The sequence below is a fragment of the Pogoniulus pusillus genome, chromosome 10 (assembly GCF_015220805.1).
Source record: "Pogoniulus pusillus isolate bPogPus1 chromosome 10, bPogPus1.pri, whole genome shotgun sequence".
In the NCBI taxonomy this organism is placed as follows: Eukaryota; Metazoa; Chordata; class Aves; order Piciformes; family Lybiidae; genus Pogoniulus; species Pogoniulus pusillus.
Genome location: NC_087273.1, coordinates 21,915,586 through 21,932,739, shown reverse-complemented (window position 1 = coordinate 21,932,739; position 17,154 = coordinate 21,915,586). Strand labels below are relative to the sequence as shown.

The window sequence follows — 17,154 nt, the reverse complement described above, 5'->3', positions numbered from 1 at the left end:
AGATGTCTTAGAGGAGCCAAAAGCTATACTGTGATCTCTTTACACATCAAAAGTTCTGAAAGTGGCACTTTGGTTGCATAAATAATCTCTCTGGTGTGAACTGAGTTTTAGAATACAGAGAGGGTGGAGAGAAGGGAGGTCAGGAGAGAATTATCTAAAGCCCTACTGCAATGAAGGGATGAGTGAGAAGGATTATGAGAAGGAATTGTTTGCTAAATAAAAAAAGACAAAATGGCCTGACAGTAGTAATTATGAAACATTTCGGATGATCTTAGGGCGAATGTGGTCTACTGACAGCTGTTTCTTCAAATGCAGTTGAGTGTCTTGCTCTGCAATTCTTCTGTATCCTCCCTTCAGTCTGTTTTTTTTTTTTTTAATTATTTGTTTGTTTGTTTGTTTTTCTTTATTTTGGGCATCTTTATAGAACTGAACTCAGGACTTCCCCTTCTTTATGATGAAACTTCTCATCTGAAGAAAATAGAAATGGAGAGTGTGAAGGTAGTTGGACCATGGCCACCCCTGCACGTCAGCATGAATAAGGTATATACTTTTACATATATGTGCCAAAGAGCCCCCTTGTCACTTTGTATTATCACCTCCAATTCAGATCAGCATTCATCTGCAACTGGGTTGCTTTTTAATCACCTCTCACCATCTCATTTGGGTCTAAGGTCTGGTTTTCAGATATAGCATTTCCTTCAACTTTGCCTTTTAACATTTAGAAGCTGGTGCAACAATGTTATGATACAGTTTTAGTTGAGTTGTGAAGAGTTTGTCATCTAGGCAGCCGAGAGCTGCAAAAAAATAACAACACTCTAAGTGATAAAAAATCTTGGGTTTCTACATGAAGAGACCACGTTATGCCTTAAACCACTTTGTCATCTGTTGTTAATGTTTTATGAGTAAGTTTTTGCAGGGGTGACAAAACAGACATGTCCCACTGTTTCTGCCAGAGATCAGCACAGCACAGCAGTGGCTTCTTTTATCCATGTGAGGCAAAACCTCCTGTGCCTGCACTGTGAGGTGCCTTGAGCTGAGTCTAGATAGAGTCACAGAGACCTGGACCTCTGTTTTGCAACTGCATCAGTCCTGAGCTGAACCAAGTGAAGTCAATGAGAGTACTGCCACCAGTTTCAAACTGAGGGGCATCCAAGCCTCCAGTGACTGTGTAGATCTGTTAAAAGAAATGTGGTGTTTTGAGAGTTTTCTGTCAGTTTACCTAAGAATTTAATTGAAATACTTCACTTTGGTTTTACAAACAGCCTTTTGTTAATGGTATTCAACAAACATTAGGGAAATTAAAACCAAAGGGGACATGGCAAAGTGTATTAAAAATACAAGCATAAATAGACTGTATATCTGTGTAGCATAATCTTTCTTTTCTCTGGATGAGAGAATCCAGAGGATAGATGTCGAGGTTAAAAAATCAGTGTCAAGTGTTTTGCAGCAGAAGTTAAATTTTAGACTTTTTTTCCCCCCCAACATTCTAGTTAATTTGAGTTAATCCATAATCATAAGGTAGAAATAAATCTTAAAGTGGACAAACTGGGATGCAATGGGAAAAAAATGTCTTTTTCCTGTGGAAATTTCTCAAGTTCTAGAAATACTTCTAACTGTCAGTGAGTACAGTTTCTAATAGGCAAACGTAACTAAGCAGTAGCAGTTTGCCAAAGGAAAATTGTCCCTCACAGATGCCCCTAGTAAATATCCAGGTCTTGTGAGAGAAGCACTGTAATTCAAATGTAACTACTGCTGCTCTATCTGAACTGCATCTAAGAACATTTATTTAGGTGCAATGTCCAAAGCATGCTTTAAGGTTTCTGCCCTCCACTACTGAAGTTATCAACAGATCGGTTTGGCATATATACAAGTCTAAAGTGGAGAAGTGAGAGGACTCTATCCATATGGAGCACTGTGTACAAGTGGGTAAACTAGTCTGGCTTATTTTGTACAAACGATCCAAGAAGACAATCTCAGTGCAAGTAGTCCCTGCAACTTTTGCCAGGCGAAGACTGACCACTGATCCTTGTGCTGTTCTCTTAAAATCCAGGCAGAGGGAACTTGTCTCTCCTATAATTAATGGTTTTCTTTGACTTGTCATGACACCTCTACAATCTTGTCCACAATCAGATGAATTATTTATTTAAGGGCTAATTAACAGAACTCAGTACTATAGCAGGCCAGTGCTTCACAATAAATGCAGATGGACAGTAAATACAAGCTGTGTCTGCTGTTTTGAGACTGCCATTAGTCAAAGTTTAACTGATGAGAAACCCTTTGCAGTGAGCATCAAGTGCTGCTAAATGCTTCTGTTTCTTGCAGAATCTCAGCAGAAGGCAAAGAGCTTTGTATTTAAAAGCCTTTCCTGTCAATTGTAGAGGTTTTAGTTTAAAAGCTGGCCAGCAATCCCATGAACAGGGGTCACCATGTGAATGCAAAGGAGGCTGTTTCTTCAAAATTTATTATAATGGCCATTTTGAGCCATCTGGAAATTGCATGTGCTCTTGAAACAGGCCCAGAAAACACCTCCATAATCAGGCGCTAACATTACAAGCTGTAGGTTGCAACCAATAAATCATTTTGAAGGTCTTTTAGCTCCTGTCTTATAGTTTCTTCTTCAAGCACTGTTTTCTGACCTAGAGCTCATAAAAACAAACTGCAGATCTTTAAGCTTTGAGCAGAGCCTGGAGTCACCTCAACAGATGGTTTCGCCAATGAAGGAGAGAGACATGCTGTAAATATCAACTCTCGAGTGGAATACTGTGTGGTATCACCTAGCACAAATGCAGCAGAGTAGGGCAGACATGATTGAACAGCCCTGAAGCGACAAACATTTTTCCCTGAGAGTGTGGCCATTAAAGTTCTTTTGATTATGGTAGGGAACTCACTACTTGATGCAGCAGTCAATAAATTTAAATGAGTGGTCAGTGTGTCTAGTTTCTGGCAAAAAATTAAATACTAACAGCTTTTCTGCACCACTTTGTTGATATCTGTACTACAATGTATTTTTTATTCCCTAGTTTCAACATCCTGTGAAATAGTACATTTAAACAAAACTCAAGAAAAAGCTGCTTTATTTGCTCAATTTCTGAAAATAAAGCAATGGTTTCACAGCTGCTGTGGAGCTCTAACTTTCAGTCCTTCTATTGTGGTTGCTCATTATTATTTCAAGCAAAGTGCTTTGGGGATGGAATTTGTGAGGCTTAATAACCAATGCATAGGAGAATTAAAAAGAAATTGGGTAAATTAGATTCAGCAGTTAATTTGATTGTCTGCTAAACCCTTCTCCTAATGGGAGTGATGAATAGATATGTCCAGTCTCTTTTTCAGAGCTGTTTGGTACAGTGGACATGTCTGTCCATGTACTGTATGCTAAAAGGAAGTTTCAGTATGTGTTTCATGCTCTTTGGTGCCACTAGAGTGATTAATCTCTGAGAGAGAAGCCTCAGTGTTGCATGTTTGCAAACATGCTTTTAAGCCTTACTCTTTCTTCATTGATCTGCATCTTCACATTTACTAAACATACTGGCTTTTACATGATAGATACTATCCCTTCACTCTCTTCATTGCCTCAATACTGGTTTTGCCCAGCTTCAAGTCTGCACTTCTTAGCCTGGCCATTAGTGAGTTCTTTATAGCCTTGGGATCTTCAGTGCCAGCCTGTCCTTGCATTATCACCCCATGCCTCTGCTCCTCTATGCCACCTCCCTATGTCTTCCCTCCTCAAGGACTCTGTTGCCATGTGAGCCATGTGTTGCTTTATACTACATCACTGTATTAGAGTCATAAATATTTCATTCTACAAAGAGAACTGCTTGTGTTACTGTTTTGTATTAAAAAATATTGCTGTTACAGCAGCACCTAGTAAAACAAAGCTTCTGGCAGATCAAGCAAAGTTCATACAGAGCAAGCCCAATGAGCCTCAATGGCTTGACAAACTTTCTTCAAATCCCTCTGGTAGCTTGCCAATACCAAATTACAAGGCTACCCACTTACACTGATGACTGCTTGCAAATGCACTTGCAAAAAAGGTGTGAAACTACCTGCCCCTTGCATCACTGCTACTACAGTTCCATAAAGCACTGGTTGCTTAAAAAAAAGATCTCACAAAACCAACTCATTTGTGTTAAAAGCTGGTGGAGCACCTGGGTAAAATGACTCTTTGTTCACCAGTATGGTTAGATGGTCATAGGCCGCTTTATTTCCGTGGTGCAGAGACTTATATGCATTCTTGCAAGAGGCGTGCTCCACCAAGATTGGTTACATATAGGGGGTACAGGGTTACATGTAAGGCATGGATAGGGTAATATACCATAAAAATCTGAGGGTCAGCCTCTGGGGCTGGCTAACTCGGCCCACATGCAGCTGCCACTCCACCCCCTGCAGCTGCATGTGGGGGGAACTACCCAGCACCTGGTATCTTAACTCCCAAGATGGATTCAAGGATGCTCCCAGCATGGGTTGCTCATGTTTATCATTTTGTGTCCTCTGCTAGCAAGCATTTCTCCAACAATTCCCTCTCTTTCTTTTGAGCAACCTGGGCTTGATCTTTCAACTTTACATAGACTGTTCAACACAGAGGTAAATGATACAGCTACAAATCAATAGTGCTAAAATCAGAAAGAGAATAAACCTGTTAGAGCTTTCATTAGTAGCGTTAGTTTGGCAAGCTAACAACCCAAGCTTAGCTAACAATCCCAAAAGATTTTTCTGCTTGTTCAAAAGCCCAAAAGTCCAGACGAATCATCACAGTCACAGGAGAGTGCAGGTGTGCCACATCTTCACTGACTCTGTGTAGCAATCAATGTTGTAGACTCGCAGATGTATCAGCTGTCCAGTATTCCTCCTCAGACTCCCATAGTTCCGGATTCACTCTGTAATTCTCAGAAATCTTGATATTCTCATCACACTCCTTAGCTATGAGCTGCATCTGTCTACTGTGCTTAAGAACTACTAATTTCTAAATGATACAAAGATATACCCTAGATGTTGCTTTCAGGGTATTCTATTAGGTCTTTTCCCACAGTTCTTTATTTGCTTTTAGAATTTAAGGCAGTGTTTCTTATCTTTTTGCAGGGCCCTTGCAAAAGATAACAACCACATCGCCATCTATGCCAATTAAGTGGGCTTTAGCCTTTACAACAGGTGCTATTAAATCTCGTGAAAATACCCAAATTCATCAACCATGAACAAAGCCTTATGATCCATACACACATAATCATCACGTCAATACTCCTTTCAAGTCCTTTCCACAATTCTGCCATCTGAGCACAACTTCTGCTCACTTTAAGAAAACAGGCTGGTCATAACAAGCTGGTCTCCATCTTAAGGCCTGTGAAGATAAATGATCAAATGCACAAGCAAATACAACAACAAATACAGACATATTCATTGCCTAGGCTAACAGATCCATTGGCCTAGTCTGTATGATGTAATTACAGAAATTTAGAAAAAAATTCCTTCTATTATCCTACTTTACTCTAATCCCATTTTCTCCTTTTTTTTTTTTTTGTGATCTCAGTGATACCCAGATATACAGAAAAAAAAAAAAAGCCAAGAAAAAACATCCCATGATATCCCTATATCCTAAAATCCCACAACTGTCATATTACAAACCCTTAGCCTTAACTTATCTTACCCTAAAACTCTATCAGCTGAAGGAAATTCAAGAAAAGGCAAAGAAATTCAAGAAGATAATACCATGGTGTTCTCAGAAAAGAAGGAAACTCAGAATTATCACAAAACTCATTCCGTTGTAATTAACAGCTTCTCCAGTAAACTCCTAAACTCCAAAATATGTTGTCATCAAAAAGGCCTTCAAAAATACAGGACTGTCTTTATCTGTTTGAACACAGTGGAATGAGCCGACTGGCACTCGTTAGCCTATCAGCTCTATCATTCCCTTCATCTAGTCCAGAATCTGGTTGTAATGTGGATTACATAGTGTTCATGCTCTCACTGAGAGGCAATGTCTGAGCTCTTGTAAAAACTGTGCTAGTCTTTCCTGTTTTGGTGCTTTTAGTGCCTGTACGGTGTTCTTTGGATGAGTGGGCAAGAATACCCATTCCATGATTTTCCACTCGTTGTCAGTGGTACTGGCATTTCTGCTTATCCCTAGCAATTTCCCTCTCTTTCTTTTTGCCACTGAGCAATGAGTGCAAAAGATGTCGCTGCCTATTGACATATAGAAACAGTAGGAATTATCAGTAATGTGACGGGTGAACACACCAGTCAGGAATTTATTGGCTATTGACTTGACTGCCAACTGACGTTGGGTGCTTAAAAAGATGAGCCTGTGCACATCCATGCCCTGCAACAGAGGCAGAAAATGGTTCTAAGTCTTCAATGGTTATTCTCAGTATCCTTCGAAGCTACTGAACATCATTCATAAACTTTTTGACATCTGGCAGTGTTGTCAAGTCCATATGTAAATCAATCTTTTGAAGTCTGATTGTGGCTTCAGTAATTTTCCAGTTCAAACAGTTCCAAGGGTTCTTGCTGCTCCAGCAGAAACCTGCAAAGAGATAAGGAGGGAGGGAGGAGGCGGGGGGGGGGGGAAGGCGGGTACGGGCCCCGCGAGCCACTCTGTAGGCAGGCGGGGAGGGGAGGCAGTCTCAGCAGCAATTTTTGCTGCTTCTGTCCTTGGCCCTCCAGCTCGCCCACCTGATGGCTGTTGTTTCTTTCCTGTCCTTCTCCCTCATCAAATCTACAGCTTACCAAATTCAGCCTCCTGATGCTTTACTCTAAAAACTTTTAAACTGCTGTTTTCTCAGACACTCTGACAGAGGCAGGAACGCGACAGAAAAAAAAAAAAAAAGAAAAAAGGCAGGAGCTAAGCAAGGTAAACAAAGCTGTGTGAGCTATTGAAATGGAAATTGGACCCCTGTAGCTTTACAAATGCAAATTAACCTAACATTCTGAAACAACTCAGCTCAGGCAGATCCATAGATTTTCCCCACTGATCCTTGACCCCAGTGCACCCATTCCTGACACTCCCCTCAGTCCCCATAACACAAACACCCAGAAGAGCAAGGCAACAAGTCCGACTCTCTCCGTCCCGGATGCATTTATCCCTCTAATTTCTGGAGATTTGTCAGGAAACCTCTTGGCTGCGGGGTGCGTTCTGCTGGGGATGGGGTGGGCGGGCAAGCGCACTGCGACGGTGTGGAGGACAGTGAAGAGCAGCGGATCCAAGAGCTGCTCGCCGCACAGCAGGAAGTGCGGGGGGGTTCCGGTTTCTCTGGCGTGGTTGCTCTGCCATCTCTCTTTTTTTTGTTTTCCTCTGCTTTCTGTCCCTCTGTCCCTTCAGTAGTTCTTCCTGTTACTGCTTAAGAGTGAAAAGTCTCTGTCCTGCATCACATGCTGGCACTAGGGGGGACGTGGGGGGCGCATTGGGGGGGAGCTGCATTCCAGACGATAAAATGGACCCAGCGATCGTGGAAGGAGGTGCCGCAGCACCCGGTAGATTCATCACAGCACTCACGGCTGCAGCTGAGCCGCTTCACGGCAGTCCTTTCAAACTGAAAAGCTTTCACGGCTTCTGCCTCTGGGTGCCTATCGGCAGATGCCATTACTCAGTCCCAAGCGTGTCTCTCCCACATCTCTCCCACGTCTCTCCAGCGCTCCGTCTAGACCCAAAAAAAAAATCCTCTAGCCTCCTATGCGCTCAGCTCACGGAACTTATTCATGTCTGACAGAACGTCTCTCTCAGAGAGTATGCACGTCAGTGGGGACAGTGCCGCGTCCAGTCCCATCGCGGCCTTACCTGTATCTCTGGAGTGCCCAACCATGGCTCTGAGCTTCCGGCTATCGCCCCCCTTGGGCGATGCCCTCTGGTCCGGTGTCATCGGCTGACATTGCTTTTCAATACGAAAATGTCCGCAGGGTGGTCAGCCTTTTTGCCAACCCCAGCCCTCTGAGCATGGTCCTTCCCGCTGCCGGCCTGCCACGGTCTGACCCACATGCCTGATTTACTGTTCAGGCTCCATTTATTAACCGCCGTTGGAGCACCTGGGTAAAATGACTCTGTTCACCAGTATGGTTAGATGGTCATAGTCTGCTTTATTTCTGCGATGCAGAGACTTATATGCATTCTTGCAAGAGGCGTGCTCCACCAAGATTGGTTACATGTAGAGGGTACAGGGTTACATGTAAGGCATGGATAGGGTAATATACCATAAAAATCTGAGGGTCAGCCTCTGGGGCTGGCTAACTCGGCCCACATGCAGCTGCCACTCCACCCCCTGCAGCTGCATGTGGGGGGAACTACCCAGCACCTGGTATCTTAACTCCCAAGATGGATTCAAGGATGCTCCCAGCATGGGTTGCTCATGTTTATCATTTTGTGTCCTCTGCTAGCAAGAATTTCTCCAACACATTTGCAAACTTTGACGCAAATAAGAATAGCACATAATTATACAAGTCTTATGGTCTCTGTAGTTGCTGTTAGCTATCATATAGAAAAAAATGATAAATCTCATGATGTAGAGGGGGCAAAAGAGTCTATTTTTGATGCACATTTGCAGGTGTAGTTGAATTGCAGAAAACAAAAATAGTTTGACTTTACGTGGCTAATGTGTGTTCAGATCTTAGTGGATCTGTGTTGTCTTTGTTAAAATTTACCTCCAACTAGTAGTAAAGACTAGCAATGAAAAACACACCTGCATTCCTAAACAAAATGCTAATTCTAGTCTTCAGGTATCTCCAGCTAAATATTTGTTTTAAAGATACTTGTGCTAGTTTGAAGCAGGGTAGAATGTTTTGGTGAGGGAAACTAGATCATAGGCTGTGAAAGGAAAACAATGGTGATGTCTGCTCCCCTCAGAGTCTTGCTGAACGAGAAATGTAAACATTAGATAACACTGTTGCCATTTTTGTGGCACTCTCGCTTTGGCTGCTGACTGAGCTTCATCTCCCTAACCTCACCTTCCACTCACCTTTGCTTCTTAACCTCTTGGCTGAACCTCTGTTCCTCTTTAGGACTGGGGTAAAGTTGAGAGGGGCAGGGAGAAGGTGCAGGGGTAGTTGAGATCCCCTCCTGGGGAGTCAGATTTCTGGGAGGGGAGTTGTGTTTCTGTATTACTTTTACCTTGTATATTTCTGTATATAACTGTATATACTGTAAATATCTGCTTGTGTATTGTGCTAGCTGTAAAATAAATAGCTTCATTTATATTCCCAGAGCCAACTGAGACTAATTGGGTATTTCTAAAGTGTGGGGGGCAGGGTACATCCAAACCATCACAATACTGTTTGGCTAAGAAGTGACTATTGATAAATTCATATTCTTGGTATGAAGTTTGAGGTGGAATAAAGCATGAACTTTTAAAAGCAAACAGAAGGTAAATGTTAAGTACAAGAGTGATATAGATGCATTTCATGAAATTACTTATATATTCTGTATCTGCACTTAAAATTCAGGTAGTTTTGCAAACCAAAGCCAGTGTCATCTTAACACTAAAAATCTGCCTTCTAGTATCAGCAAATGTAATTCAATTTAAAGCAAATGTTTGGAAAGAGAAAAGCTAAGCTAAGACCTCAATCATAAAAAGAAAAAAAGCATCTAATGTTATGTGTATGTAGATAGATATCTGAGCTTCTTCGATCTACTCCATCCAAATGCAATTGAAACCCACTTAAATGCAGTTTCCATAGTTCTCCTTCTCTGGAAAATTAAAGTTCTGTGTCAGTGGTGAAAGTCATGTAATATATATATTTTTTTCAGCACCATCAGAGCTGGAGATGGAAAATTGAAACGTTATGAGTTTGCTTAACTTAATGTTTTTTCCCATCATTTTTAGACCTTTTAGGTTGGGTTTAGATTGCAGTTGTAAGCAAGAAGATTAAATATTTCTAATGCAAGTTTGACTTGCAGACATTCACTTGAAAGGGGCATCTCAGATTTTTTAGAATTACATAATTAGAAATAATAAAATGGAAAATTTCATTACCATTATGTTACATTTATTTTTCTAATAGTACATGGAATGTTCTTGGCTTATAAATCAAGATAAAATTTTAATATCTGCCAGCCTGCTACTACATTTGAATACCCAGATGCTATCTTTATGCTTCACTCATCACTCTATTATACAGCAAAATAAAGCAGATTACAGCTTTCATTCTTGCAGCAATAGTATATAGCACGGATAGGTTTTAGATCATTGATTTTCTTATAAAACTAGTGAAATGAACCATGGAAGGTACTGTATGGTTTTGTATAGTCTGGAAGGGTGGATTTTTTTTTTTCCTTATTGATGAGAGTTATTTTTCAGGAGTTAAATTGGGAGATGAACAAGCCTATAGGTAAGACTGAGTGGCATTAAGGAACAATAGGAACTTTTATAGGTACTTAGAAATGCTGATATTATGCAGTATTGTTCTGTGATTTAAGTTCACTTTTAGTCTGGATCTTCAGTGCCACAGACTATATGTGTAACAGTCTCAGCTAACTAGCTATGTGAGAGCAGAATTCAGTAACAACTCAGAATGTGCTGCACTGTGGCTGAAACGTACATTATTACCAAGGCAGGCTCACGAAGAAGCTGGAGTAGGTCTGGGTCAGGCCAAGCACTTCAAAGCCCCACATGGTGTTTGTGTGCAGTCAGCAGTTCCACTTGAGCTGGGGAGATGATGGCCTCTGGCTGCTCACTCAGCATTTGGTGAGCAGGGGGATTCTAAGCAGCAGCTGAATCAGTGTCTGTTCTTCATGTTTCATCAGTCACTAAGGGCACTGCTGCTCCTGATGGGGTGCAAGCAAACCAAATTTTGCTTGCTTGAAGGTGAAACCCTTAAAGTATGAATGAAAAAAGGGCTAAAGCAGAACTGAATGACCAAGAGTGGCTTCTAAGAAGTCTACAGACTCCTTCAGCAGCAGAAGCTTTTCTTTTTCAACCAGGTCAGCAAATATCAGTGTTTTGAGCTCTCAGGTTATGACAATCTCAATGTTAGGATTACATATCAGGTCTGATACTGGGGACAGTCTGCATTACACAGAGTCATCTGATGTAATCCTGATTGCAGTAGATTTAGACCTTCTGAGGTCTCCCAGCTACAGAACAGCCCTGAGGGCTTTTATTTAAGGCTTGGTCAATGTGGGGGAATGGGGCAGAGGAGAAAGAACATAATTGCAAAGTATCCATATCTATCTAAATAGCACGTGGAGGGGAGTTTGGAGCTTCTCAGGTTAGGAAACTATCTTGTTCCCTGAACAAGCATCAGTGGTGGTGAATGGACTTAAATCTGGCTGGCACCCAGTAACCAGCAGTGTTCCATGGGGTTTGGCACTGGTGCCTGTCCTCCTTAATGTCTTTATTTTTGATATGGATGAAGGGATTGAGTGCACCCACAGTAAGTTTGCAAATGACATCCAGATGGGTGGCGGTGTTGATATGCTAGAGGGGAGGAAAGCCTTACAAAGACTGGATAAACTGATGGGCCAAAGGCTTCTTGTATGAAATTAAACAAGGGCAAGTGCCAGGCCCTCCAACTACGTCACAACAGCCTCATGGTAAACTACAGATTTGGGAATGTGTGGCTGGAAAGCTGCAACCTGGATGGCTGAAATGTTAATGACAGTGTTACATACCTGTTCTGTCTGGGTGTATACAGCCACTCATTCTTCACAGCAATGAGTGTGGTGAATCAAGTTGTTACATGAAAAAATTGACCTTTAACCAGTGTGTTAACTTACCTTTCTAATGTATGTCACTGTGCTTGTCTTTTTCTATTAAATATAGGGTGAAGACAAGAAAGTATCTGAAAAGACTTTTCATGTCCCTGTGTCACCTGCATCGGTACCTGACCATATGAAGTGCAACATCCTTAAAGCTCAAGTGGAAGCTGCTTTTAGAGTAGGCACTCAGGTAATCTGCATGTAATATTTTGCCTTTCTAGATTTGGCATAGTTTACACCAATTTTTCTAATCCCATAGCTCCTAAGTAAGCTTGGTTTATCTGAAGTATCCATAGTGACCTAGCTTTCTCTAGCTGCCCTGTAGATTCTTCAGATGACTCAAAATAGTTGATATGATGGAAGTAGGAAGTTTCCTCAAGTGAACATGATTAATACAGCCAAGAAAATAGGAGAAAAGGCCGTAGGAAATCTCTCTGTCACTAAAGCTTTAACTTTGTAGCTAAGAAACAATTATCTGAGGCTGCCGACCACTCATGGAAACAATGATTTAGGTCTTCTAAAGATAAAATCTACACACTCAGATATAACCTTTATTTTAAGAGATTAATTTAAGATGTCTGAATGTGAAATGGTAACTAGTCTATTTTTTCTTACACCTTTGTGTGCTTTTAGATAATTTTAAAGCTCATATTATCACTGCTTGGTTAGTAGCTACATCCTGACTCAAAACCACCACAATTCTTGTAATTATGTCATGCAGCTGTAAACTCCTGCTAGATGGTATGACTGCAAAAAGTTAATTTCCCAGTCACAGGCAAATCTAAATGAAACCTAAAATATGATTATTTTCAAGTGTGTTTTGTGTACAAAAGATAGTGCCACTGGTGCCAAAAATAAAGCCAAATAGAATGCCTGAATAACAAAATTATGGGCAGAAGGATTTGTATGACTCTTACCCCAAGTTTCTGTGGTTTCCATTGGTTTATCTCTTTTGACAGTAACGTATCAAGTCAGTTTGCCCTGCAAAGAATTTTCTTAACAATTATTTTTGAGTATTTGTTGCTCACTGGCAGCTCTTTCAGTGGACAGTTAGAGCACATCTAGTCTAGCTAGACCTAAGGAAGTATCAAAGTTTAGTTATTCTGACTGTCCTATATTTTAAGAACAGAAACCATAATTCTGACACCATGTGGGGGAAGGAGGTTGGGTTTTTTGTTTTAGTTTTTTGTTTAATGCCCTTCTTTCACCTCTCTGAATTTTGGGTTTATCAACTGTGTTTTATGCAGCGTGTTTCTTGTTTCATTGCCCCTCTGTTTTTTCCTGTGTGTCTTTTCTACATGATGTCATGGTATATTTCTCAGATTTGTATTTTGTCATGAATATGTTTAATACTCATGTTTGACTGGACAGTTAAAGACTAGAAGTGTGTGCTGTTGCATTCAGAATACAGCATTACCAAGACAAGACTTAACATCCACATCTTTCAGTTCAACTGCCCTGCTTTAGTTTTTTCACTCAGAGGCTTCCCAAAGGAGAACCTTCTGGGTGGCTTTTTCATGCATGCCATAACAGTATTCTTTAGCTGTTGCCACGTTGCAAGTGTTTCAGAGCAAGATAAGTGTTCCTTTTTCCCTTTTTACATGTTTTGGGTTTTTGGGGTTTTTTTTGTTTTGTTTTGTTGGGTTTTTTTTAGTTATAAAGTAGCAGGAAACTAATACAAGTGAGTTTGTTTATTTGGTAAGGATGGAAATATATATGTACCATTCTGCTAGATGCAGAATCAATCTACAGTGTGTGTGTGGATGAAAACTGTGAGGAAGCTGTGGTTTGCACTGGGCATGCCATACAGATCTGGAGCAAATGACTTGTGTTTCACAGCACACCTTTCAAACTCTGCCACAGGGATCTGTTGCCTTCTAGCTGACAGACTGTATATCATAGTTCCCATGTAATTAAGCTCCAGGGAAGCATTAAACACTGTGATGCAACTGATGTTTGTTTTTTTTTTTTTCTTATTCTTTTTTCATTTAATCTAGACTCTTCATTCGAGAGGGAGTGGTATAAATCAGCAGTGAGGAGCTGCCAAAGTATGAAAGACCACCTCTCCCTGGCATCTAAAACTCCTTTGGAGCTTAACAACTTGTTAGTCTTACAGAGTCCTTTTTGCCAAGCAGTTAATGGCCCAGCTGATGTAGTAAAGATAATAGCAAGTTTCAGTTTCTATTTATAGTCACTTTGGCTCCAGGCAAATCCTAATTACCTTGATTATTAAGCACAGACTCCTGAGTAAATGGCACAGCTATTTCATCAGGACTTTTTCATTTGGTGAGCAGTGTGTATTGTGTTCTAGAGCTTGTCTTCTACAAGCTGTGTTTGTATTCTCCACCCAAGCTTTCATAAATCCTTTGATTGGTGTGTAGCAGGTTAACACAATGTGGAAACGGAGATTCTCTATCTCATAGATTTCTACTGCACCTGATTTTTGCGTTACTCACATCTTTCTCTGTCTCCAGCCAAAGGGAAAGCTAAGATAATTTTTAAGGTGCAGTTTGCAGTGCAGTTTATGCAAAACAAAGAGATGTGTTATGTGATGGTTTGAGTGTTCCCCCCCACCCCCACTTTTAGAAATCACCCAGACTAGACTCAGTCAGCTCTGGAAACATGAATTAAGCTATTTACTTACAGCTGGCACAATATACAAGCAGATATTTACAGTATATACAGTTACATACAGAAATATACAAGGTAAAAGGTAACACAGAAACACAACTCCCCTCCCAGAAACCTGCGTCCCCAGGAGGGGATCTCAACCACCCCTTCACCTTCCCCCTAACCATCTCAACCTTACCCCAGTCCCAAGGAAGAATAGAAGTTCAGCCAGGAGGTTAAGAAGCAAATGGAAGGGTGTGTTAGAGAGATGCAGCTGAGTCAGCAGCCCAAGCAAGAGCGAGAGAAAAAATGGCGAGAGTGTTATCTAATGTTTTTTTTTCTTGTTCCCATACTCCTCAGTGAGACTGTGAGGGAAGTAGACATCACCATTGTTTTCCTTTCACAGCCTGTAATCTAGTTCTTCTCGCCAAAACATTCTAGCTAGCTTCAAACTAGCACATGATATTATCACATTCCTCCCTGAACATGATGGATTGTTTGGTGAGGAAATAGTGGTGGGGAAAGGTAGTTTGGAGATGTGCAGTTGTCTTGGGTTCAAATGCAGGTTCCCAGAGACTCTTATAAATTTGGTAGACCCAATGACAATTTATAGAATTTATAGAGTGCCCTCCCCTCTTCCCCCTCCTTTCCCCAAAAGACAGGGAGAGAGATAAAGGTAGGGACACCCAAATAAATCAATCTCACTCGATTTGGAAGTTAAAAAGGAAAAGTTTAACAATAACTTAGAAAAAGGGTATTGGAGGTAGGGGAGTTTACAAAGGATAAGGAAGGGAAAACAGCAAAATACAAACAGGGATGGATACAACCCGAGTAGTGTGATGGTGTCGCTGCCTCGTGGCTGCCACGTGTTGTGCTGGTATGCAGTATCAGTGTGTGTGTGATCATGAACGCAGGAAGAGAGAAAGAGCAAGAGAGAGAGACAGGGAGGTCCTGTCTCTTTTATACCACAGGAAGTGGGGGGGGAGTGGGCTAACCATCACCTGGAGTGTGGCCCACCCCTGAGGAGGGGCCAAGACCCCTAGGGTCAGGTTCAGGGTCACTCCCCCAGGAGTGTTAACCCTATACAGAAGTTATTTTAAAAAACATATAAAATTCCATTAACTTTTGCTTTATCCAAACCCAGAGGTAACTCTTGGCTGGTGAGAGGTATCTTTTGTTATCTATCAGCCAGGTTTGTATTCTTGAGCAATTGATTCCCTTGCCTTAATTCCCAGCAAAGAAAGGGATATCTACACTGAACAAAGGGACGTTGAATCTTCCTTGACCCTTTCACACACTAGCTTTCTTTACAAGTTCCACACATGTAAATTTTTAGACCAGGTTTATAGCCATCTCTATTTCTCCTCTCTGTCCTAGAAGGAAGTACAGACTAAGGGTCATGGCAGTTTGCTCTCAGTGTTGCAAATATGTAGGTGCAGGTTGCTTGTGCTCTCTCTAGAGTTGTCTCCAGAAAAAGATGGGGTTATGGTACAGAAAATGTCTCAAGACGTGCACAGGCACTGGTGTCATCCTGCAGCCTGTGCTCTCTACACAGATGCAAAACATGGCTGCAAATGTAAATGAAACTGAAATCTATCCAGTACTTATGGTAAAAAGAGTGCATAAGTAAATGGATTCACGATGTTAGTCTGTCTTTGCAACATTTTTGACAAGTCTTTCTCCTTTTCATTGTGCTGTCTCCTTTAAGGAAAGTTCAGATGTAAGGACCTGTCAGCTTCAAAGCCCAGGTGCATTTGCCACCTATTTCTAGAAAAATGATCGCTGTCTTTATGTGAGTTAGGTCTTTGGAGATTTATTTGCTTAAAGGGAATCTGGATTCAAATCCTAATCAGGTCACAAATGGAAATAAGAGCAGATAAGGGGAAGACACTTGAGGTTTTGCAGTCTTATGTGATCTTTCTTATAATAGGACTTAAATCCTTCTGCATCCCCAGAGGAGTTCTTAGATTTCCCTAGATACTAACTTAAGTACCTTGAAAGGATCAGCTTTTCCAACATTTTAACCAGTTTCCATCATCAATTAGATACTACTTCCTTCTTTCTCCTCCTTTCCTCCCTCCACTCATCCTTACAGCACAGAGCTCTTGCACAATTTGACAGCCTTTGCACAGAGATCAGGACTGGAGTATAACAGGTCACAGCTGAGGTGTTCAGGCTATGGGAGAGTCTTGCACAACTCCTTATATACACAATGCCTTCCTTGCTAAAGCTGTTGCTGTTAGTCACCAACTTGCAAGAGGAATAAACTCACTGACATATTTCAAGCTAGGGAAAAAGAAGCAACTGTGTTGGGACTCCTGATTGGAACAGCAGTGAGCACAACATCATGTCAGTTATACTTGCTCACAACAGTGGAATTTAAAAATGACTCAGCTTCAAATTCTCTGTGTTCAGTCACTATAGGATTTACTCAACTTTATAAGTAAGGGTATGGGAAATGAAGAATGCCAGAGATATAAAAATACAAGATTTTGAATGTATGTGGGCCAGGGTGATCAATACATGATAGACAGAAGCTCATTAGAGGTGTGTCTGCAATAAGTCAACTCAAGCTGGCCACATGTTGGCCTGCCAATTAAAGGAATGTGGTGGATTAGGATCTTTCCTCCACATCTATTATTGAAATTTACCAAACTAGCTCAGAAGGCTTGGAAGTAAGATGAAGCTGTATTTGCAGCAAAGCAAAATTTACAAGCATATGTACACAATATATTTACAAGTATTCACAATTATATACAAATTAGAAGTAATACAGAAATCCAAACTCCCTTCCAGACAAAGGAAACTGCCCAGAAGGGGCTCCAAGCTACTGTTTCTGTTTCCCTCTTTATTTCCCTTCCCAGACAGAC

The 17,154-nt window shown here is 41.1% G+C and overlaps 1 protein-coding gene across 1 annotated transcript in view; it reads left to right on the top strand.

The window, feature by feature from the left end:
- Positions 1–17,154, top strand: part of EPB41L4B (erythrocyte membrane protein band 4.1 like 4B) — a 230,574-nt gene that overhangs the window by 160,775 nt on the left and 52,645 nt on the right. Inside the window, 2 exon segments of the mRNA XM_064150024.1 lie at positions 425–540; positions 11,739–11,864. Coding sequence (XP_064006094.1) covers positions 425–540; positions 11,739–11,864 — 242 coding nt within the window.